Genomic DNA, 24,588 nt, shown 5'->3' with positions numbered 1-24,588 from the left:
GTTGTGTAGAATCACACAACATTTCATGATGTTCTTCAAGGCTTTTTGTCCCAAAAACGAGTTGGACCCCGAACTATGGAAAATCTTGCTTGCAAAACACCGAAAGCTCTCTCAATATCCTTGCGGGCTGCCTCTTGTGCCTTGGTGAAATGAGCATCTTTTCTGGTTAAGGGCACCTCATTTTTTTCCTTCATGGACTTCACAAGAGTTGCCCAATCGTGATAAATTCCATCGGTGAGATTGTATCCCATTGAGTATTCGTTGTCCACTATTTTGTAGTTGCAAGTTGGATTATCCCCGAAAACTAATCCGGAGCAGGGGAACTCACCTTCGACAGCCCGCGGTAGAGGAGGCCGGAGGTGTGGACGGAGCTCGGGGCGGTGGTGGTGGAGGAGCTCGGGGCGGCGGCGGTGGAGGAGCTCGGGTCCGAGATGTGGCCGGAGGCGGTGGAGGAGCTCGGGGGCGGGGCGGCGGTGGAGGAGCTCGGGCCGGCGGTGACGGCACGAGATGCTGCCGGCTGCGGCTCGGGGGAGGCGCACGAGGAGGTTGGGGCGGGATATTTCCCTCCCGCGCGTGGCCGGATCGAAGTGAGGGTTGGGGTAGATTTTGCCCCCCTCCCCCAATCCTCACTTCTAGAGGCTGGGAGAGGATTTGCAGGTCCGAACCTCAAAAATATTTGAGGGTTTAAGGATTTAGGGGTTCTAGTCTACACGTTTTTTTCCGCCCAACCCGTAAAAAAACGGTTATTTCTGTTTTTTAGGGTTTAAGGGCTCTACTAGACATGCTCTTACATAATGAGCATTGGGTTATTAGAGAGGGATGCGCGTTTTGATGTGCGTGTGGGGGGGGGGGTATAATCAAAGTCGTTTACATACACGATCATACATTCACCTATATGAACGTACCCATGATTTGTAAAAAAACACACATACGCATATCCTATCCATATGAGCATATTCGAGAGACTAAGCCGGTAAATCATTTTGAGATTGATGAAGTGGCCACAGACGTCTTCGTAGTCGACGGGAGCGTCTCCTCCACTGAACGCACATCACCGAAAGACCTGAACAAGATGCCTTCCGGTGCATAGATATATAATACAGTTGTTTTGCATACGTAGTTTGAAGCTCTGTCTAGAGATGTGTTCCATTGGTTCAAGTCTGAAGCTCTCTCTGCGATGCATACAACAGAGTGCACGCGGTGAGCACAAGAAATTCCACTGCGTCCCCTCACTCTTGACGCATGGAATTGACGTCCTTGATCCCTCCCCCTCGTCTGCGACCTTGGCCATGGCAACGCTGCACTCTCTGGTAGCGCTTAAGCTTGTCGACAGTCTGGTGTTGGGGTAGCCAAAGAGTGTGGCAATTCTTCAGTTAACATAGTGCAACAATTCTTCAGTTAATCGATAGGGAGGAGCGTAACGTTTCGGTGGAGCTGGCACGACCAATGAAAGCGCAGCCCGCGGATCACTAACGTAGCCCTACTTCCTGATCCAGACCGTCCATTCACGACGATTCAATGGTCCGGACAGGTGTGGGGTTTTGAGGGGGTTTTGATGGGTTTTGAGAGGTTTTTAAAGGTTAGGGTTGAGCATAAGTAATTCAAAAAAAATAAAAAAAAATAGGAAACTGGTGCCAATCATCATTCTATGTGACTAACTCCATAGAAAAAATCATAAATCTGGACTATGGAGTTTTTCATGAAAAAAACCTTCACAAACTTGGCTATCACGAACGAGGTTGTAGGGTTTTCAAAGGTTAGGGTTGAGCATAAATAATTCGAAAAAATCTAAAAAAAGGAAACTAGTGCCAATCATCATTCTATATGACTAACTCCATAGGAAAAATAAGAAATCCGGACTATGAAGATTTTCATGAAAAATCTTCACAAACTTGGCTATCACGAACGAGGTTGTAGGGTTTTCAAAGGTTAGGGTTAAGCACAAAAAATTCAAAAAAAAAATAGAAATCTGGTGCCAATCAATTTGAGTTGTTAGTATATGACAAAGTAAGAACATGTGTGGTGTTTTCCAATATTTTGAAATTTTTTTTATTTTTTATGCTCATTTCAAACTTGGGCAAACCTAAGTTTGACCAACATTTAAACAAGTTTCAAACATGAAAATGAAAAACCAAGCCTGGATCCTTCTTAGTCACTCCAAAATGAAGCTTTTGTGAGGTTTTTGAAAGTTTGAAGTTCAACACCCAAAACCACTTGCCTTCACACATGAGTTTCAAATTACCTCCAAAGGGGGTAAATACCCCATTTCTAAGCATGTTTTTTGTCCATCATGTCTAAAACAGCCAAATCAATTTGGGTTGTTAGTATATGACAAAGTAAGAACATGTTTACTGGTTTTCCAATATTTTTTAATATTTTTATGCTCATTTCAAACTTGGTCAAATCTAAGTTTGACCAACATTTAAACAAGTTTCAAACATGAAAATGACAACCAAGCCTGGATCCTTCTTAGTCACTCCACAATGGAGTTTTTGTGAGGTTTTTGAAAGTTTGAAGTTCAACACCCAAAACCACTTGTCTTCACACATGAGTTTCAAATTAGCTCCAAAGGGGGTAAATACCCATTTTCTAAATAAGTTTCTTTGTCCACCATGTCTAAAACAGCCAAATCAATTTGAGTTGTTAGTATATGACAAAGTAAGAACATGTGCACTGGTTTTTCAATATATTTTATTTTTATTTTTGATGCTTATTTCAAACTTGGTCAAACCTAGGCCGCGTTTGGAATAGGTGTAAACAAATACAGATGTATTTTTCCTACCAGTGTAACTTACAGGTCAAGAGGTCAAGAGCGATCTGTAGGTGAAAACAAAAACGATGGGTGATGACTTGTATTTTTTACAAGGGTATTAAAAGTGAAAACAACGTTCCAAACAAAGCACTAGCTGACGTGGGGAGGGGGGGGGCTGACCGGTCAATCTGACACGTGGGCCAGGGAAGTCACCGGACGTCACCTCAGTGTCGCACCCTAGCTACTTATACACTGAAATGTATCGTACCCTAGCTATTTACGCATCTAGATCTGCGCCGCTCTCGTCCCCTCTCGCCGCCGGCGACCACCAAAACCACGCAATCCAGCTCCACCGCCGCAGATCAAGCACCGCCGTGCGACAATCATGAGGCCCGGATCTTCCAGCTCACGCGGCGGCCATTCCGGCGGCGGAAACCGCTAAATCAAGGGGAATGGGGTGAAGCGGCCGGCGCCCGACTCTGACCGCGAACGGGCGGCGCGGGTTGCTTTCGACGCTGCTTGGAAGCGCGGCGCGCGCAAGTACACGAACTGGGGGCTCGTGCCACCGCGTGCATTCGCTCGGCGCGAGGCGGAGGAGTACGACTGCCAGATGGTGGCAGCGGCGCGAGGATGCTCCTCTACCACGGGTGGCGCGGGGAGCTCCGCCATTGCACCCGCACCGCTGCCACGTCCGAACAGGGAGGGGGAGGAGCAGGGCTTGGCACCGCGTCCCGGACGCCTCGGCTTTCTACCGGGAGACTACGTCGACGATGGCGACCTCGATGGCGCCATCGCCGAGATTATGGAGGGCACCAAGGACGAGCCCCAGCAGGTCGTCGCGCGCCGGCAGAGGGAAGAGGAGCTCGACGAGATCTGACTCTGTCAATCCATTAAGAAATCCCGCGCCGACAGGGGGTGGGGCGCCTCCGACTCCAACTCCGACTGACCGGTGCCGCCGCACCCCTGGGGCTCAGGTGAGCCCAATTTTGAAGATATAACTAGGGGTGAGGTAGGAGGCTTAGGAGCTTTATGTAATCGAATAATCGAAGTACTCCGTTTGGCTTTTGCTGCGACGAGCCCGTCATTAGAACTCGGTGTAATCGAACCACTACTACTCTGTGGGGCTGTAATCGAACCACTATCTTTGCTAAAATTTATCTATGTTGTTTGAATTCGGCCGATTTCGGTTGAATGCTTGTAAATTTGCTTTTCTGAATCGAAGCTCGCCGGCGTTGCCGTGCTTGGTCGACGGAGAAGAAGAAGAGGGAGGATGCGCGCACAGGGAAAAACTGTTTAACCGTAGTCGCCGCCATCTGGGTCCCATGCCGACGTGGATAAGCTGTAGGTCCCGCCCGGCTCCACCTAATCCTGATAGAGATTGTGCTTAAGGGTCATGTCATGCCTGGTCTATTTGTGCGCATAAAGGTGTTGCAGCAGAGCTATTTTTACAATCGATGTCGGTTTGTAACCAGTTCACAGGAAAAACGTCGCACATGAGCTATTGATCCCTTTTTTTTTATCTTAGATAACTTTGGAAAAAATGACCCGTAACAAAAACTGATGAAAACCAGACATCCTTCCTATATTTTGGTTACATTGGAATCGGCCAAATGCTGTGGACTTCGATGCTTTTCACTAGCTGAGATGAAATAAAAGGGATTACAAGTCATGGGACTGAGAATTCGACACCCTACAACTACAGCACCACAGGTTCGTCTGCTCCTCAGATGAAGAAGAAACTAGATCGATCGCCATGGTGGACAATTACTACAGCACCAGCACTACTCGCCTACTCCTGAGGAAGAAACTAGATACAGAGTGCACGCGGACGTGCCATTAGAAAGAAGGAGGGCATGGGGAGCATGCTCGGCTCTGGCGCGGACTAGAAGCTGGGCCCGGCGAACACGGCCTTGTGCGGTGTCGTCGTGGCTAGCGCCGGCGTCGTCGCTGCCACGTTAGTCGTCGTCTGTGGCTGCTTCTCCATCTGCTCCGGCTCCGGGCGAGGCTTCTTGCGCAAATCCCAGCGCTCCGCCGAGGACGCGTGGCTAGGGCTAGGCAGGCGCTTGTTGTTGATGCCGACATGGCGGCCGCGATCCGTGGGCGGCGAGGTCTCGAGTTTCTTCTTGCTGTCCCAGCGTTCGACGGAGTCGGCGCGTCCGGGGCTCCCGGCGCCGCGTGACGACGATGAAGACGAAGACGACGACGACGACGACATGGTGGTGCTACGGGGCACCTTGTATTTCTTGTGCGTGTCCCACCTGTCAACGGAGTCGGCACGGCAGGCGCTCCCGCTGTCCGAGTCCGAAGAAGACGACGAGGAAGAAGAGGAGATTGAGCCGCATGGATTATTTTCGCGTTTCTTGTTCCAGTCCCACCTGTTGACGAAGTCGGCGCGGCCTGGCATGGCGGAGACCAGCATGGTGAGGATGACACCGTGCGGCGTCGGCAACAGCGGCAGCATCTCGCTCCTTGGCGGCGTCGGGAGCAGCGGCGGGAGAAGAGCTTCTGCCGCCATTGCTAGCTGTTCCTCCTGGATCAGACGCGACGCCTGAGAAGGAGATGTCGTCGATCGGTAGATCGCTTGTTTGATGGAGAAGATGGACGCGAAGTAATGGCCAAGCAATGGGCCAAGGGTGTGCATATACTTGCCTGACCACAACACCAATGTTGACATGAGGGTTTTGATCCCATATGTGTGTGCCATGGCCATCACCATTCCCAATCATATCTACAAGGCAAATACACCAACACAAGAAACATGCACCCTCACATATGGACATATGAAGGTGCACCTTGTTCTAGTAGGTGGGGATTCCACACACACAAGCACATGCTCACAATCCATGGTGCACATGAAATATGTTCATGTGTGTGTGCTTCACACACACCACTCCACCTCCACATGCACACAAGTATATGCACACTAAGTCACATAAGCATAAATTATGCCTATGCACACACACACACACATTCCAAGGGCACATGAGCCCTAGTCCATGTGTTTGAGATGCACACCACACATGCACCACAATCACCTCATGTAGGTGTGCCAACAGCACCTACATTGATACCCTCCGGTGTATCAAACAGCACCCTTCCGCGGACATCGTCAAAGGGAAGATGCCTGTTTCCTGCCAGAGGACACCGGTGCAAGAGCGGGTGGGGAGGAAGCAGACTGCAGGTACGGATGTGCACTGGGTTAGACCACCTCCAAGATGGACTAAGCTGAATATTGATGGGGCCTTCAGGGCAGAACAACATACTGAGGGTGCTGGCATGATTCTTCGTAGCGATAATGGCCAGGTCATCTTCTCGTCGTGCTGCTATCTCCGATCGTGTTCGTTTGCGGTCGAGGCAAAACTTGTTGCATGCATGGAGGGGATCGTCATTGCGCAAGCATGGAGTTCACTGCCTATGATTCTCGAGACTGATTGCTTGTCCGCGGCTCAGATGATCATCCAAGATGAACCAAATAGATCACCCTGCGCGGCTATGGTCATGGAGATCAAGCGTTCCCTCGGGGAGATGGGTGAACATGCGATATCACATGTGGTCAGAGTTCGGAATACGATTGCAGATGCTCTTGCTCGTAGTGGTCATATTGATCAGCGTACGGCGGTATGGCTTCACTGTACGTTGGTAGAGATTGATATCTTATGTAAGGAGGACTCTGTTGATCCTAGTTAATCAATAAAATTTCTCTTTCGCAAAAATAAATAAATATGAATGGGTTGTGTGCCTTCGGTTATTTGGGTAAGTACTGTTTGGTACTGGCACTACGTTCATTCGGTAAATGCTGCTTTTTATCTGGTTAACTTCGGACTGAACGCCAAATGAGTCTGAGCATATTCATGCAATTAAACTAAACATCCTTCCTATATTTTGGTTACATTGGAAACATAACACCAGAGTACGTAGCATGCATGGGCCAAAAATGATTTTCACTAGCTGAGATGAAATAGAAGGGATTACAAGTCATGGGATTGAATTCCACATCCTACCACTACAGCACTACTCGCGGAAGAAACTAGAAACAGAGTGCACGCGGACGTGCCAGCAGAAAGGAGGGCATGGGGAGCATGCTCGGCTCAGGCGCCGCGTAGAAGCTGGGCCCGGCGAACACGGCGTTGTTCGGTGGCGTCTTGGCTAGCGCCGGCGTCGTCGCTGCCACGTTAGTCGTCTGTGCCTGCTTCTCCATCTGCTCCGGCTCCGGGCGAGGCTTCTTGTGCAAGTCCCAGCGCTCCGCCGAGGACGCGCGACTAGGGCTAGGCAGGCGCTTGTTGTTGTTGCCCACATGGCGGCCGCGATCCGTGGGCGGCGAGGTCTCGAGTTTCTTCTTGCTGTCCCAGCGTTCGACGGAGTCGGCGCGTCCGGGGCTCCCGGCGCCGCGTGACGACGACGAAGATGAAGACGATAACATGGTGGTGGTGGTGCTGGGTGCCTTGTATTTCTTGTGCGAGTCCCACCTGTCGACGGAGTCGGCACGGCAGGCGCTGCCGCTGCCCTCCGACGACGACGACGAGCAGGTTGAGCCGCATGGCTTATTATTGTCGGGCTTCTTGTTCCAGTCCCACCTGTTGACGAAGTCGGCGCGGCCTGGCATGGCGGAGACCAGCATGGTGAGGATGACACCGTGCGGCGTCGGCAACAGCGGCAGCATCTCGCTCCTCGCCGGCGTCGGGAGCAGCGGTGGGAGAAGAGCTTCTGCCGCCATTGCTAGCTGTTCCTCCTTGTTCAGACGCGAGCGACGCCTGACGGCCTGAGAGGGAGATGTCGATCGTCGATCGGTAGATCGCTTGTTTGATGGATGCGAAGTAGTAGGCACATATTTATCGATGGTAGCTGGCTGTGAATGTGTGCTCGTTCCCGACTCGGATCGAGTCTCTGTGAATCCGATGAGTAGCGGACACGCAAATGGTCGATCCATGCAATTGGTGATGGATACTGAATTACTGATACGTGCGTACATGGACCTACGTGCGTACATGCTACGCGAGAAATATTACCATCAAACATAAAAAATCATATGAAAATCCCTTTAAAAACCTACGAAGCACCAATACGACGACACTGATACAGCGATACGGGTACGGCGATATGGGATACGACAATTTTTAAAAACATCAATACGACGATATGACAAGCATATATAAATAATGATATGATAGTATGTAATAAAAACTAAATAATAAAATGTATGCGATGAGATCAAAATATCGTTTCATTGGTTGCCTAATTGCTTCCATACCTTCTTGTTTTTTAATTTTAAAAATTCATGCATGGTTTTCGAATGCTGACTCTTCATAGTCCGAACTAGAGGGGACCTAACCCGGACTCCCCCTCCCCTCCCCTCTCCTCCCACGACCCCCGTCGCCCCCGCGGAGGCCGAGCCGCGCCCCCCTCCTCCCGCCTCCTCTCCCCTTCCATTCTCCCTCCCATTGTCGTCGATGTGCCGCCCCGACCCTTGGTCGGGCAGCCCCGGTGGCGGCGGACCTCCGACTCTCCCCCTCCTAGCTTGGGTGGTGCGAGGCAGCCCGAGTCCAGTTGGTGCTCCTCGGTGACAGCGGCCCGGCGCGGTGGCGGCGGGGGGAGGGGGGGCTTCCCAAGGTACGGCCTGGGTGTTCTTGTTGGCAAAGGATTAGATCCATGTAAGATCGTCACTCCTATTTCGCCTTGCACTCTCTACCAGCCACAAGATGTAGCCACAAGGAACAACTGGGCAGATGGTACCGCTGTACGTGTGTCAGCGGTGCGGATACGAAGGAGGCTTTGACTAAAGCTCTGAAGACTACAACGACAGCGGCGGCAGCAGAAGATTTCGTCGCCGAATCGGTGCAGCGTAAAGGAGCATCAAAGTTTGAACCTGAAGGCGGCCCAGAGCGTCGGTCCGTGCGCAACGCGTCACGGCCCAGGTGAAACACCGGCCCAGAGTGACGTCGTAGCTAAATACCTGCTTGTAACGTCTCTCTTTGTTGGCTTGGATTTGGACCGCGGCTTCGGCCGGACCTGTCTCTGTAATTCAAACTCGCCGTGAGGGAGGTTGGAAGGAAACACACATCACTGAACTCGCCAGGAACCCTAGCCAGTTCGAGAGCTATCTTACATTTGGTATCCGATTCGGTGGTCCTGGAACTGCCACGACACCCGTACGCGACCCGGTGGCTGGAACGACGGCGATGGACAAGCTGTCTGACGAGGGGTGCGGCGTGTATTCGCTGCTGCGGGCGGATTTCACCGCCGATCTAGATCACCGCTTCCGGGATCATGATGAGAGGCTCTTACAAGCAATCGACAAGCTCATCCAAGCCAACACAACCACGCTCGATGGGTTGTTGACAGCTCGTGTCGACGGGGTGCGGGAGGAGCTTGCCCTCGAGCTCGAGGCCATCCGTGGCGACTGGCAGAAGGAACCGCTAGGGCGCGGAGAAGCTTCGGCTTCTCGTCTTGTTGGGGGTGGCCGCGACTCTGCCGCCGACTCCCTTGGCTTTGACCTGGATTACCGGGGGAAGACACATACCGCGTATGTCCCTCCTCCGGTCAGAGGTGCACGTGATTCCAATTTTCCTGTTCGTTCTCCTTCTGCGCATGATGCGCCTTACCCTGATGCTGCTAATGCACTAACATTTGGTGTCCGGGTGGATATTCCTTGATTTGGTGGTGTAGATCCCCGTCTGTGGCAAACTAGGTGTGAGGATCAGTTCAGGCCCTGGTGTACTCCTCAACATAGGTGGGTTTCGTTAGCAACATCCCAGTTTGAAGGTGCGGCTGCTCGTTGGCTTGAATCCATGCATCGCAGATGTCCCCAAGCTTCCAGGTCCGAGTTTTGTTCAAGCTTGCAGAGCCGATTTGGTCGAAATCAGCATTAGACTCTTCTACGCCAATTGTTCCGCATTTCGCAAACTCGCACTGTTGTTGATTATGTGGATCGATTTGCTAATTTGTATGATCAGTTGTCAGCCTATGAAGAAGCGCCTAATCATCTGCATTACAACACTCGCTTCCTGGACGGTCTGAAACATGGTGTTCATGTTGTAGTTGCTCTGCAGAAGCCTAAGGACTTGGATTCAGCCTATTTGGCATTTTTACACGAGGAGCTTCGTGGAGGTATAACACCTCTGAATACTTTTGCAGTACAATGAGCAGGTGCACTTCCACTCCCTCTTCCACCCAAAACTCGCTTTACTGAAGATAAGCGACCATCTAAACCTATGAAACCTGCAACATCTCAGGATAAAATGGTCTGCTTTGCGTGCTTATCGTAAGAACTAGGGGCTCTGTTTTGTGTGTGGTGAGAGATGGTCTAAAGATCATATGTGTAAATCATCAGCTTAGTTACATTTGGTTCAGGAACTGATTGATCATCTTCAACCACAAGAAGTGGACACATCTCCTACAACTGACCCAGAACACATGTGTATCTGTAGTATGCATCTATCTGCTGCTGTTGTGGGAAAACAGTCCAATGAACCAACTCTGTAATTGTTGATTGAGGTGCAAGGGATGGAGCTGATTTTTTGGTGGACTCAAGTAGTACACATTCCTTTATAGATAGTTCTCCGCAACATAGACTCACTAAGGTGCGGAAGACTTCTCCTGTGTCAGTAGTTGTAGCTGGTGGAGGTACATTGCAATGTGATTCAATACTATCCAAGAACTTTTGGACATGTGGATCACTTCAGTTCACCGGTGACTTTAGACTGTTACCATTGGCAAGTTATGATGGTATAATTGGGCTAGATGGCTTGCTCAGCAAAGTCCCATGCAAGTTGACCGGGTTTAAAAGTGGATGCCCTTTCCTTATTAAGACGGAGTGGTTACTCTACAAGGATTGTTACCTGAAGATATTGTTGTCACAGTTTTCTCCATTTCCTTGTTGAGGCCTGTTGAGAATCAAGTTCAACATCCAGAGTTACAAGTTTTATTGGATAAACATGTTGTGGTGTTTGAAACTCCAACCACCTTACCTCCTAGGAGACTCAAGGATCATACTATTCCAATTATTCCATGGGCTAGACCATTATTTGTTAGACCCTACAGAATTGCTCCAAATTTAAAGGATGAATTAGAGAAACGGATCAAAGAGATGTTGGAGTCAGGGATGATCAAGCATAGTAACAATGCTTTCTCTTCTCATGTCTTGTTAGTCAAAAAGAAAGAAGGGAGAAGTTGGAGAATGGTGATTGATTAAAGGCAACTCAATGCTATCACAGTGAAAAGCAAATATCCAGTACCTATCATAGATGAACTTCTGGATGAATTGGCAGGAGCTTGTTGGTTTTCCAAATTGGATCTCAAAGTTGGATATCATCAAATAAGGTTGGCACCTGGGGAACAGTATAAAACAACATTCCAAACCCACAATGGACACTATGAATTCAAAGTGATGGGAATGGGTTTGACAGGGGCACGAGGTACATTCCAAGGGACAATGAATTATGATCTTGCACCTGTTTTGAGGAAGTGTGCAGTGGTATTCTTTGATGATATACTGGTATTTAGTAAAACACTGACAACACATTGGGATCATTTGGATGAAGTGTTGTCTATTTTACACAAAGAGCAATGAAAGGTGAAGACGTCAAAATGTGACATTGCTCAACAAAAGATTGCTTATCTAGGGCATGTTATATCTACATACGGTGTTTCCGCTGATCCTGACAAGATTTTAGCTATTCAACATCGGCCTGTTCCAAAGAATGTCAAGGAAGTGAGGGGATTCCTTGGATTAAGTGGATACTACAGGAAATTCATTCAACATTATGGCATTATTGCCGGCCCGCAAAGTTGTTTTTTCGTGAACTGTAAACGCGTTTCGCGACACGTTATACGGGGTGAACAGAAGGTATCACAATCCTCCTAACAATCCAACCACGAATTAATTTGCATGGGAGTTTAACAGTTGATGTAGTGTTCTTCAATGAATGTTGCATCGATGCACATGTGAAGGCTGGCCCAGATGAGCCACCATGGAGCCTAACTTGTGTATACGGCGAAGAGTTGAAGATCGCTACCTTATGTGGTCGTTGCCCCATGACCTAAGCGCAACTATCAGACCTGACATGGATTGTAGTATGCGACTTCAACGAATGTTTGTGGGAGTTTGAGCATTTTTCATTGACAGCAAGGGCACCTGGTTAGATGCAAGTCATCTCAGATGTCCGGGAAACATGCGACTTGGCAGCTTTTTAGGATTTTGTGGCGTGCCCTACACTTGTGATAAGAAGAGGAGCGGAAATGCAAATGTTAGAGTTAGGCTCGATCGAGCAGTTGCATAAATATGATCAGTACCCAACTTTCATTGCTGAGATGACCCTCCAAGCAGACCCTCCAAGCAGACCCACTTTCGAGCCCGTTGCAGCCGTGATCGGGCGCGACCAGACCCTCCAAGCATCATCAGGCGCGGCCTACTGAGCAAATGCCTATGGTAGCACTCCATTGGCATGACGACATCGACGACGGGGATTGCATTGCAGCCAAAAGACTAGCTGGCATGTGTGCGACAGAGGCGACCGACGCAAGGTTTGGGCTGGCACGCCGAACCCAAACATTTCCTTTTTAGCTAAAAGAGCCCGAAGCTCACAACTAAGAATCCACTAAGAATCCAGGATTACATCAGTACCCCTATAACAATAATAGCAAGACTTGGAAGACAAAAGAATACGATACATGTTTTTTCCCCTAGACACCAATTAGGTCAACAGGTCACGAAACATAGGGGAAACCATCGTGACAATAAATTTGTTCTCTTTTCTAAATGGTAATTATGTTATCCGTATAGGTTCAGTGCCTCTGTTTAAGAGTATATGTGATCTTGCTTTTCTGGTCCCTATTGGAGGATACATTGACTGGAAAGAATTCTAAACCTTAGCATGGCAAGTGCCAATAAAGCTAGTAAATGTATGCCGTCGACACAAAAATTTCCATGCCTGACTGACACTAAAGTACTACTCATGTATGTAAATATAAGTCTTTTTATAGACTTTATTAAAAAAACTATATATAAATATATATAGACATATTTTCGATGCTCTTGGTCGACACCATGGACCATCGATATCCGATGGTGAGATATGCGTACGATTTCATATGTGACACGGTTTACGGTTTAGTGTATTTGTTCATTTATTTCAGTTTATGTCTTTTTAACACGGTACAGATGCAAGCACTCATATACACATGCATACACTCGCCTCTATGAACACACATACGCACACTCTCCCATTAGAAACGTATCGCCGGAAATCCTGAAATAAATCCAGAAATATTGTAAGCACCAGGACTTAAACCCGATGGATCGAAGATACCAAAGTCCCTCTAACCATTCAACCACAGATTGGTTTACATTTCATATTAAAATATTCGAAAGAGATTGTATTTATAAATGGAGGAAGTAAATATTTATGCATCGCGCGAAGCAAACGAAATATCGTGACATTGTGAACATTTTTGACAAAAGAAAAATAAAAACTATGGAAGAAAAAAGCGTCGACAGCAGGGATCGAACCTGCGCGGGCGTAGCCCAACAGATTTCAAGTCTGTCTCCTTAACCACTCGGACATATCGACCTTGTTTGCAATAATTTTCTTTCTTTCTTATATCTCGACGAACACTTAGCAGTCAGTGGCTAGATTTGTCTGGATCAATTGCTTTTTTTTTAAACAGAGTATGGATCAATTGTCAACTTATCCTGTCATGGGTATGGTCGGTAAACTAGAACCATCAGTTCCATTTATTTATATTTATCAGGCGCTGATGTTTTTGGTTTAGAAAAACGTGGCACGTGTATTGCTTGATGATGGAGATGGGTTGGCAGTCTACACGTGTAAATATGTGATCAGATGTGTTCACTTGGAACTTGATCAGATGTGTACGCACTTACTAATGATGTTAAATAACACATGAAAATACTATTTTGCCCCTTGAAATAGTGTATGGCCGTATCAAAGCCGAAACAACAGTGCATATGTATGCAATCAGACAATTGCATCAATTTCGGTTTCAGACTTTACATGGACAATTTTAGTCAAACTCAAACTTCGTAGCGGAGGAGGCGAGGACATGTCATGTGGTCCATCAGCACGGTGATCGCGCGCCGAGCATCGTGGAGCTGGAGGTCGGGCGCATGGTTAGACGTTGTAGAAGAACCGGAATCAAATTGAATTCACATGCCAACATGCAGTGGCACACCAAGAAATAAAATAGAAGGTGTGCACATTTAAAAAAATAAGGTCTATTTAAATTAGCTTGCATGTGACTTATAAATCAACTACTTTTTACATGATGAAAAAATGAATTTTAAAAAACCGGGTGTGACATGGCACACCTGGCACACCCCCTGGTTACGCCCGTGTCAACATGCATCTATCATACATGAGCCTCAAGATGGCAATGGGGCCCCGAAACCGGCATCCCAACGGGTTTTTACCCGATGGGGCGTATTTTCAACCGCGCGGGGCTGCTGCTGGATGAAGTATAAAATCTGACATATGTTTCACGGGTTCAAACCCGTTTGAGCAATATACGAACCCAAAACCAGTCATACCCGTCTAAATACTACACTAACGTGTATTGGGCCATTCAGCCTCTACTACACACCGGCCCACCCAGTGCATCCGAGCCCCCAGCCCCAATTCCGGTCAGCACGGTTGCCTGAGAATCAAATTCAGCAGAAGTGCTAGAGTTCTAAGTGACCAGCGTAGTCGTCTTACCCCTGAATTCTTAGAGGTTTTGATGTGTTCACAAGATTGGATAAGAAACAAATATAAAGATGTGTCTTTCTTTACATATGGTCATATAGTTTATCATACTGCAATGTTTCATTAGATGTTCATTATTACTGATTTGATTCTTATAGATGTTGACAATGAACAAGGACAAACCTTTTGGAGTTGTCTTCAAGGCATTCAAGAGGGAATGCAGGTGAGGTACAAGTACTTGCACATTTCATATACCATTCTGTATATTTATCATGTTTAATAGCTTGAGCGAATTTTGATCTACTCTAGGACTTGGCACTTCCATTTGGCATTGGAAGCTTTAAACATGGTCTTTTGAAGGATTGGAGATCTGAAAGATGCCGTGATGATACCCACTTTAAAGGGATTTGTGAACTATGGATTATATTTCAGAATGACGTATTGGACCATTTCGTCTCATTTGTGCTCGTGATTTGTGAACCATGAGTTCTATTTCAGAACTTGTGTACTGGACCATCTTGTTGAACTATGTATGGCTGAAATATGCTCATGTTTATTGTTGAAATATGCTCATCTTTGTTGCTAAAATGGGCTATTGCGTTGTTCTGGAATATGCTTCTTTTTGCAGCTATCAGTGTTGAATGTCGCCGTAACATACTATTGCATTGTGCTGAAATTTTCTCAAGTTTTGCTGCTGAAATATGCTCATTTTTACTGCTGAGATATATTATGTTTGCTGCTGAATTGCTATTTTTTGGCTATTATTTATTTTATGTTGTTGCTGCTGAAATATACTATGTGTGTTGCTTATATATGTTGATTTTTTCTGCTGCCATTGCTCTAATATATTCTCCTGTTTTTCTCGCGAGGACGGGTTCTTCGTAGGTTTAGAAAACCCGACAAGTTTAGGGGACGGGCAAAAAGCTGCCCCAATGCATGACAATGAGGACGGGGACGGACTTGTGATTTTCTAGTGGGGACAGGTTTGGACAAGCAAAACACGATGGGTTTCATCCCCATTGCCATCTTGATGTGAGCCTGTTTGACACTTGGGTGATCTGGCCTTGTGCAAGAGCCTGTAATGGGATCCTCCGAGAGCGCGGCGTGCCTCTTCTTGTATGCCGCGGCCCGTGGCGGCAATCTGCTCCAGGCGCGTGAACGGGCTGCCCTATGCGGGCTGGTGAAGTTGGGAGCCAGACGTGTGGAGTACATGAGAGATTTGTTGAAGGAAAAAAAGGAAAGGCTTGAGTACAAATCCCGAGTTTGTTCTTCTCTCTTTTTTACCAATAAAGTCCGAGTAAGCAGACTAGATATGCAGGGCGAACTTTGTATCTCCAACTTAATCGCAGCCCGTCTTCTTGGTTTAAAACAAATTCACTAAAGAAATCCAATCGGCTCAAGAACGAATTGTGCAAGAATCAAAGAAAAACAAGTCAAAAAAACAACTTAAAGCTTGTCCCGGTTGCAAGTACTTAATCAAAATAATTAAAAGGTTCAAGAGCCCCGCTCCTCAGTCGGAATTAACGTTTTTGCAGTTTTACTCGGCATTCCGAGGCAAATTGAACACTTCAATCTTCTCACTTTATTTTCTCTTCTTCTTCTGCAAGCTCCTCCTCCGAGGTGTCTGGCACTCTAGTCGGCTCAGCACACAGGTCCAGGCCGATGAGGGAAGCAATCTGACCGGCGGTTCTCATGAAAGTTTTCATGTGGTCTTCAAAGTTATCACCCTCCGGATTGCCCACGCCAATATTCTGCAGCTTCACTTCATCTATCTTGGGGAAATGAACCCGAGTGAGAGCTAGAGCTACATTAGCTCCACAACGAGTAACAGATTTCTTGAACCTCGATACTCGCCCAGGCACTTGCTCAAGATGTTGTAAACAAATTGGTAGAGCTTCATCAACCTCTTCTCCAGGATGCAGAGTTGCATTGATGCCCTTCATGGATTTTCTCACTTGGGCTATGACGCCTTTTGCTGCTTTTGCTCTTTCATCTAGTCGTATTACAGCCTCAGCAACCCGAGTGGATGCCCAGGGAGTTTCTTTGATGTCGATACCATATGCTTCAAGCTCCTTCTGCACTTTATGATCCTCCATGACAGGATCAGGGCAAAACACTGCACGACAAGGAAACAAAACAGCCAGAAAAGGAAAGATTAGTCCATGGATTCAGTATTGCGAATTCCAATCGGGAGGAGATTAAATGCTTACCCTCAAGCCTCTGGTTAACCTCATCTAGTTGTCCCACCAAGAAGGTTTCGGCGTCATACATTCCTTGCTTAAGATCGCCAAGATCCTTTTCATACTTCATTTTGGTCATTTCTGCAAGATCATACCATTTCAGATATTTGGTATGCCATTCAGACTCGCATGCTTTTAGATCTTTGATTTGCTTCTTCATGTCCTCCACCTCCTTCATGTAGTGATCATTCATCTGTCTAATCTCTTGGAGCTCCTCCCACCTATCATCGCCTTTCTTGGTCTTAGCATCAGCTTCCTCCCTAGTTTTGCCAAGAGCAATGTCTTTCTCTTCTATGGTGTTCTTCATGGATTCTGCAAAAGTAGTTCCACAATTGTTTGGTCAATAAGATATTTTCAACATGTAGGACCAGTTTCGTTTCAAATCGGTTAATAGGCAAAGCTCAAGATCATTGAGATTGCAAGATTACCTTCCATAGCAGTTTTCTCCTTTTCAAGCCGCATGGTCTTGCCTTGTTCTTCCTCAAGCTCCCGGCGTACCTTCTTGAGCTCCTTCTGTAAACCTAAGTATTTGGTTCCAAGTTCACAAGTTTTCTGCACAAGATTAGACATATACAAGGTTTAACTTGTGTCGTTTTCATAAGATAGCAATTAATGCACTTGGTTCATCCACAAGATGTGTGAAGCCATGGATCTAAGGTACAATATAGGTAGTGAAGACTTCTTGGTCCTTGAGATTCCAACCGATTGTTATCAATCATTTGGAGTCTCAGGGGATATACTCACTGGGTGCACTAATCTTGCCCCCATTGGAAGAATATCGAAGTTAATGCACTTTGTTTGTCCCACGAGCCAAGTGAAGCATGAAGTTAATAGTTATTGGTTTTAGAGAGTACAACCGACTACATACAATCGATTAGAATCTGACTCGGACCGTCTTCGAATTGAGTGAAGTCATGGATCTAATATATAATATTGTTCTATAAAGTTATGGGTGATATCTACTTCACACTCCAACCGATTGCTAGGAATCAATTGAAGTCTCACGGGCTACCACTAGTGTGTGCACCGATCGTGCCCCTAGTGGAAGAAAATTTCTGGGAGTTCTATTAGATTCAAAAATCTAACTAAAGGAAATTTATACTAATTAAACAAATAACACATACTTGAGTACTTACTTGGATGTTGGTCTTCAGTGTTTCGTTCAATATGAGCAACTCCTTCAGCCGAGTCTCCATCTGCTCGGCCTGCAACATGGCCTCCTTGCTTGCACTCACTTCATCCTCTAGGGACCGTTCTAGTGAGAAAGATGTAGAAAAAATGGATGGAGTTTGGTTCCGACGAGGAGATGACACTTCTAGTGTACTTGGGCTTATTGGCTCCCGTGCAATCGGGGTCTGAATCGACTCACTCGACTGAATCTTCGGATGACTTGGAGATTTACCAGGAGTAGTATCCATGGGGATTGGGCTTTCACTCAGGCTTGGAAGGATTTCCTGTGAGTTGCGAGCTTGCTCGTGGCCCGACTCAAGCTCTATAGCGGGGTTCACTTCTTTAGCGACTGTAAAGTTACATACTCGTTAGTATAAGGTGGTTCGCTTGTTTGCTCAGATGATATATTTACAAAGTGTTATACCTTTTGAAGACACAACACCAGCGTCGAGCGTCCCCTTGGATCTATTTGAAATATTTTCAGTTGCTTGGATGGTGAAGCTTGCAGAAGGGACAACCCTGAAGACATAAATGTGAAGATAAACATTTTCTTTCAATGCTCAGATAAACGATTATATTTGGCATACTTACTTTGAAACAATAGGCATTGGTTTCCTCATCATTGGCAGAGCGACAACCTTCCGGGGTTTTTGGTTTATGACTTCAACCGTTCCTTTTCCTATGGCTGGAGGAGGAGATGCTTGTTGCTTTGCTTCCGCTCGGGCACGCTTAGTCGCCCGAGTGGTTGGTGTGACTCCACTCGGATCCTGGTTCATCTTGGTCCGACCCTCCCGAATGGCATCTGGAGAAGGCAAATATTCCACTTCATCTTCACTTTCGTCCTCATTGTCTTCATCAGTTTCATCCTCTGATTCTTCATCTTCTCTGGTAGTTCGCCGACTAGGGATGGAGGTTGTTGGCGGATGGCAACCTCCATCCCTATTCCGACACAACTTCTGCACTGCCTCTTCAGTCACCGTGGACGGCGGCCAGTCACATTGGATACAGCCGGGAGAAGGCGTGAACGACGACGGACCCCTCGTCATCTTCTTCATCTTCTTCAACTCTAGTTCGCGAGTCTTTTCCCCGGCCATGGCGGCGGCAGAGGATGAGAAGTTCGATTATGGGTGGAGGAGATGGGTGCGGCGGCGGTTTGGTGAGGAGATTTGGGAATCGAATGAGAATTTTTTGATTCACCCCTTCTGACTTTTATTTATAGCAGGGAGGCCACAAGCGACGCGAGATCTCATTCGTTCATCATTTAGATCTACGGCGCTCAGGGCTGCAGTAGTTTTAGCAAGTGAAGTTAGTGGGAACCCTAATCGAGGTGCCATTAGCACCCCTCGTTACGCCTTATAGTGTGTGATATTTGACTATAGAAATCAAAACATCTTCTTCATAATCGTCCCGTCAAATCCCGGTGAGACCGCATGAAATCTTGTGGATAAATGTAGTTCTAAATATTGTTAGTTCAGCTGTCCTATGATGCTTACGGAAGAATCGGAACTCTATATTTTTTAATAGCACCACTTGGATATCTGTTGAATAGGTCTGGAGAGTGATTCTCATGACAATCAAAATATGGGAGGTCCTGATACCAGAACATTTTTTTTCGAAAAGGAGGCCACGCCCCGGCCTCTGCATCGAGTGATGCATACAGCCATTTTATTAAAAAACTGAAAAGATCCAAAGTGGGTACAAAGTCGAAGAGTGAAAGTAAAATAAATTACAAGGCGATGAACGCCCAAGCCAAATATGTGGATAGGAGTAATTGACTAATTCCCTACTCTATCAGCATGTCGCCATCCATATCGGCTGAAGATAGCCTGAGCTACCATCTCCCATCGGGCACACCCAGTAACCAAAGGCTCCCTGGTTTCCACAGGAGTGAGTAAGGACCACATGCGGATCAATGCGGTAGCCCTGAAGATGACCTGCAAAAAGTTAATGGATTTTTGTCTGTTAAAAACTAGGTCATTCCTGCAATTCCATATAGCCCATAAAAGTGCCGAAGTTCCTACTCGGATTAATTTAGCGAACCGGATATTAACCCCGTCAAGCCATGTCCCAAATAACATGTTAATGCTAGTCGGCGGGGTTATGTTAAAGGCTATATGGATTGAGCGCCATAATACTTTAGCCATAGGGCAGTCCAGAAAGAGGTGCTTGATAGTTTCATACGTCTGACAAAAGGTACATCTCCGATTTCCTTTCCAATTACGCTTAGCCAAGTTATCCTTAGTTAGAACAACTCCTTTGTGGACAAACCACAAAAAGATTTTTAACTTAAGGGGAACCTTGACGTTCCAAATATGTGAAGATTTTGGAATGACTGAACTGTCAATAACATGGTCATACATCGATTTCACGGTGAACTTCCCATTGGAAGTGAGTTTCCAAACAATCCTATCCGGGTCATCAGAAAGATTAACATCCATTAGCCTTCTGACTAGATGTAGCCATCTGACCCATCTATTTCCTATCAAGGATCTGCGAAACTGTATGTTGAGAGGCATCTCACGTAACACTGCCGCAACAGTCGTCTGTCTGCGTTGGGCAATGTGATACAACTGCGGATATTGAAGAGCCAGAGGTTCGTCACCTAGCCAGGTATCCTCCCAGAATCTAGTAGTTTCACCATTTCCGATAATGAATCTAGTCCTGTTAAAAAAGGCTATTTTTGTCTTCATGATACCCTTCCAAAAAGGTGAATCTCCAGGTCCCACAGTGACCTGAGCCAAGGTTTTTTGCTGTAGATACTTGTTCTTCAGAATTTGTACCCACATACCTTCTGATTCCACAGATAGCCTGAACAGCCACTTGCTGAGCAGACACCTGTTCTTAACCTCTAAATTTTCAATCCCCAACCCTCCCTGATCTTTGGGTCTACAAATAATATCCCATCGAGCTAGCCTATATTTGGTCTTGACCTCATCACTCTGCCAGAAAAATCTTGATCTGTAAAAATCCAACCTTTTGCACACCCCAACTGGTACTTCGAAAAAGGATAGAAGGAACATTGGCATACTTGTCAACACTGAGTTAACTAAAACCAACCATCCTTCGTAGGATAGTAGCTTGCCCTTCCAGCAGCTCAACTTTTTCTCAAACCGATCCTCGATGCACTTCCATTCCTTTATGGATAATTTTTGGTGATGAATAGGGATCCCTAAGTACGTAAATGGTAGTGAACCACTCTCACAACCAAAAAGTTGATTATAAGTGAGTTGTTCTTCTTTTGCGTCTCCAAAGCAGAAGAGTTCACTTTTAAAGAAGTTTATTTTCAGCCCAGATAGCTGTTCGAATAAGCATAATATTAACTTCATGTTTCTGGCTTTGTTGAGATCATGTTCCATAAAAAGGATTGTGTCATCCGCATATTGTAGGATGGAAACACCCCCATCTACTAGATGTGGTACTAGTCCCCCTACTAACCCTTTTTCATTAGCCCTTCTGATCATGAGCGCTAACATATCTGCTACGATGTTAAATAGAATCGGTGACATAGGATCTCCCTGCCTAAGACCCTTTAGTGTCTGAAAGAAATGACCAACATCATCATTCACTTTAATACCAACACTACCCTTTCGTATAAAATGGTCGATGTGCTTTCGCCAAATCTCGCAAAACCCCTTCATGCGTAGAGTTTGTTGCAAGAAAGACCATTTGACCTTGTCGTAAGCCTTTTCGAAGTCTACCTTAAATAAGACTCCGTTAAGCTTCTTGGAATGTAATTCGTGAAGGGTTTCGTGGAGAACAACCACCCCTTCGAGAATATTTCGGCCAGGCATGAAGGGCGTCTGCGAAGATTGCACCACAGAATGTGCCATCTTAGTTAACCTATCTGTCCCCATCTTTGTGAAAATTTTGAAGCTAACATTAAGCACACATATGAGGCGAAATTGTTCAATACGCGAGGCACCCTCTTTTTTTGGTAGCAGTGTGATGGTACCAAAATTAAGATGAAAGAGTTGTAAGTGCCCAGAGAACAAATCGTGAAACATTGCCATAAGATCTTTCTTAATAATATGCCAACATCTCTTATAAAACTCAGCCGGGAACCCATCTGGCCCCGGCGCTTTACCGTTTTTCATACCCTGAATCGCCTGCAGCACCTCTTTCTCTAGGAATGGAGCAGATAAACACTCATTATCGGCTTGTCCGATCTGAGGAATATCCGCGGTCTGATGCTCGTCCATAGACACAAAACTATGAGCTGTAGCACCAAACAACCTTTTATAGTAGTTTGTGATGTACAACTTTAGATTCTCATGACCTACTATTGTACCCTCATCTTGCTCAAGTTGAATAATCCTCTTTTTCCGATGTTTGCCGTTTGCAATCAAATGAAAAAATTTAGTATTATCATCCCCCTGGACAATTGCCCTAACTTTCGCTCGGACAGCCCATTTCATTTCCTCTTCGCGAAGAAGGATCCGGACTCTATGTTCAGACTCGTGCTTTAAAGCCCTCTCTTGGTCATCCAGCATGCGAGTTTCTGCCTGACGATCTAGAGTATCTATTAATTTGAGCAATCTCTCTTGCTCCTCTCGATAGACCCCAGATATATTCTTAGCCCAACCTCTCAGAAATTGTCTAAGATGTCGTATCTTATTTTGCCAGACATCAACACTAGAGTTCCCACCCGCATACTTGTTCCATTCCCTAGAGATTATGTCGACAAACCCCTCACGTGTGAACCAGCTTGATTCAAAAGAGAAAGCATCACTTTTCCCTTTGTGAGTGGCCTGGCCAGAATCTAGTAGGAGAGGTGTATGGTCAGATATCGCCCTTTGAAGTGCACATACAGTGACTAACGGGAACTTTTGTTCCCAGTCAACACTCGTAAGTACCATGTCCAACTTTTCGAAAGTTTGATTAGGTAGAGAATTGGCCCAAGTAAATTTCCTACCTGAGAGATCAATCCCCCGTAGATTGAGACTCTCTATAATTGTGTTGAACATAAAAGGCCATCTGCCATCAAAGTTATCATTGTTCTTCTCATCAGCTCTCCTGATGATATTAAAATCACCACCAACCACTAGTGGTAAAGTGGCATCGCAAATTCGAACCAAATCAGCCAGAAAAGCTGGCTTTTGCTCTACTTGTGCAGCCCCATAAACCGCAACCAGAGCCCATTGGAACCCATCTTCCTTGGTTCTAATTCGAAATTTTACGGAGAACTCCCCAAGCACTACTTCTCGAACTTGGAGTGTATGACACTGAACACCAAGTAAGATCCCTCCGGATCTTCCTCTTGGTGGGAGACAATGCCAATCGAATTCAACACCTCCCGAAAGAGACTTTAGAAATTGCGATGTAAAATTATCCCTACCTGTCTCCATCAGCGCGATGAAGTCAAGATTATGATGTAAAGTTGTTTCTGCAAGGAATCGTATTTTAGCCAAGTCTCTCAGACCTCTGCTGTTCCAAAACATTCCTTTCATATTTCATCATGGAATTTTTTAGCAGTCTTGAATCGAGCACTCCTACGACTTGCAGAGACAGTATAGACCCTCCTTTTATAAGTGCGTTTTGGTTTTTCAGAAACATACTCCTGGTCCATATAACCAGTCGTATTTTCGGCACCCTCATGTAGTGTAGCATTGGGATGCTGATCTATCTGTAAGCCCTCCTGAGACTCCTCTCTGTCCTCAGGTGAGACTAGATTATCACATAGTAAATTCAGACCTCCCATGCTAGATATTGCCTCATCATTCATTGGTTTAATGGCCGCTATGGTTCGAATAATATCCAAAGCCCTATCAACTTCTAAATCCAATAAGTCATTAATAGATTTGGAAATTTCTTTACTATTACTACCCATGGTAACCCCCACAGAGGTAGCATTATATATGATGTCTTGCGGTGAAAAATGAAGAATAGAATGCTCAGTATTAATGGACATACCTGTCGAATTCTCAACATCCTTCATTCTAGCCGCCCTCATAGCACGACCAATCTGTAAATCATCCACGTCCGGCTCGGATTGTGCCCGATTACTAGACCGTCTGTCTGGACCCATCGGATCTGGAACACCACCCAACGCTATGACGTCGTCAACTGAGATCTCGACAGGCCGTGGCGCAGAAACATCAGCCCCCTCTTCCATTGCATGTCGAGCTATCCCAGTAAGCCCATTTGTGTTCAAACTCGCCACTCCATTGGCCTCCCCCAGCGTTGCTCCCATCTCGCCTCCAATTGCTGGCTCAGAAACGTGTGCACCAATGTGCACCTGGCTGTCAGCCGCCGTAGTGGTGCGAGCCACAGCATCGACCCGACCGTCGGCTGCATGGTGTAACTCACGTAAAGCCCCACCCCTGCAAGCCCCAGCATCCATCATCTCATTCTCAGCCCGCTGGAAGTGCAGTGGTGCTGGTGTACTGTCGGCACTAGCGGCCACAAGTGGAGGAGCAATACCATGCACGGTAGCGAGACCATCCCCAGCACCTAACTCCCTCTCTGAAGTATCTCCAACCGTGTTAAGACACCTCTCTGGATGAGTCTCCGAGTCCAACATATTCTCAGTTTGGTTACAAGCAAACTTAGCATCTGCTAGATATGCCTCCAAAGAGACCGGTTGCAACATAGTAGTAGACTGCAGAATACCTATGTTGTTCCGAGGATTCTTTCCTGTGAACCTCGGAAGTCTTGTCTGTCTACCCGAAGAGGAGTATAAGGACCGGACGACTTTTGCCGGCGCCGATGCCGGTTTAAAAGATCCAAACCG

The 24,588-nt window shown here is 46.4% G+C and overlaps 1 protein-coding gene and 1 non-coding gene across 2 annotated transcripts; both read right to left on the bottom strand.

Moving 5' to 3' along the window:
* Positions 1-13,235: 13,235 nt before the first annotated feature.
* On the bottom strand, positions 13,236-13,317 carry TRNAS-UGA. The gene has a single exon. It is a non-coding gene; the product is annotated as a tRNA-Ser (tRNA).
* A 2,509-nt stretch (positions 13,318-15,826) lies between these two features.
* Positions 15,827-19,023, bottom strand: LOC123404347. Its single transcript, XM_045098270.1, has 6 exons — positions 18,450-19,023; positions 18,283-18,377; positions 17,825-18,207; positions 17,117-17,240; positions 16,659-17,000; positions 15,827-16,564 (listed from the first exon to the last, which is right to left on the bottom strand). The coding sequence occupies exons 1-6, from the start codon at positions 18,950-18,952 to the stop codon at positions 16,026-16,028; spliced, it is 1,986 nt and encodes a 661-aa protein (XP_044954205.1). The 5' UTR covers positions 18,953-19,023; the 3' UTR covers positions 15,827-16,025.
* Positions 19,024-24,588: the final 5,565 nt, after the last annotated feature.

Source organism: Hordeum vulgare, chromosome 1H (assembly GCF_904849725.1).
Source record: "Hordeum vulgare subsp. vulgare chromosome 1H, MorexV3_pseudomolecules_assembly, whole genome shotgun sequence".
Lineage (NCBI taxonomy): Eukaryota > Viridiplantae > Streptophyta > Magnoliopsida > Poales > Poaceae > Hordeum > Hordeum vulgare.
The sequence above is the reverse complement of the archived record's forward strand: the minus strand, read 5'-3'. Positions and strand labels throughout refer to the sequence as shown.

Excerpts from the sequence above, each read along its gene's own strand:
- LOC123404347 (XM_045098270.1), bottom strand. The coding sequence starts at position 18,952 with ATGGCCGGGGAAAAGACTCGCGAACTAGAGTTGAAGAAGATGAAGAAG. Across the intron at positions 18,208-18,282 it reads TGGTGTTGTGTCTTCAAAAG|TCGCTAAAGAAGTGAACCCC; the intron begins GTATAACACTTT and ends GTAACTTTACAG. Across the intron at positions 17,001-17,116 it reads GGAGAAAACTGCTATGGAAG|AATCCATGAAGAACACCATA; the intron begins GTAATCTTGCAA and ends CTACTTTTGCAG.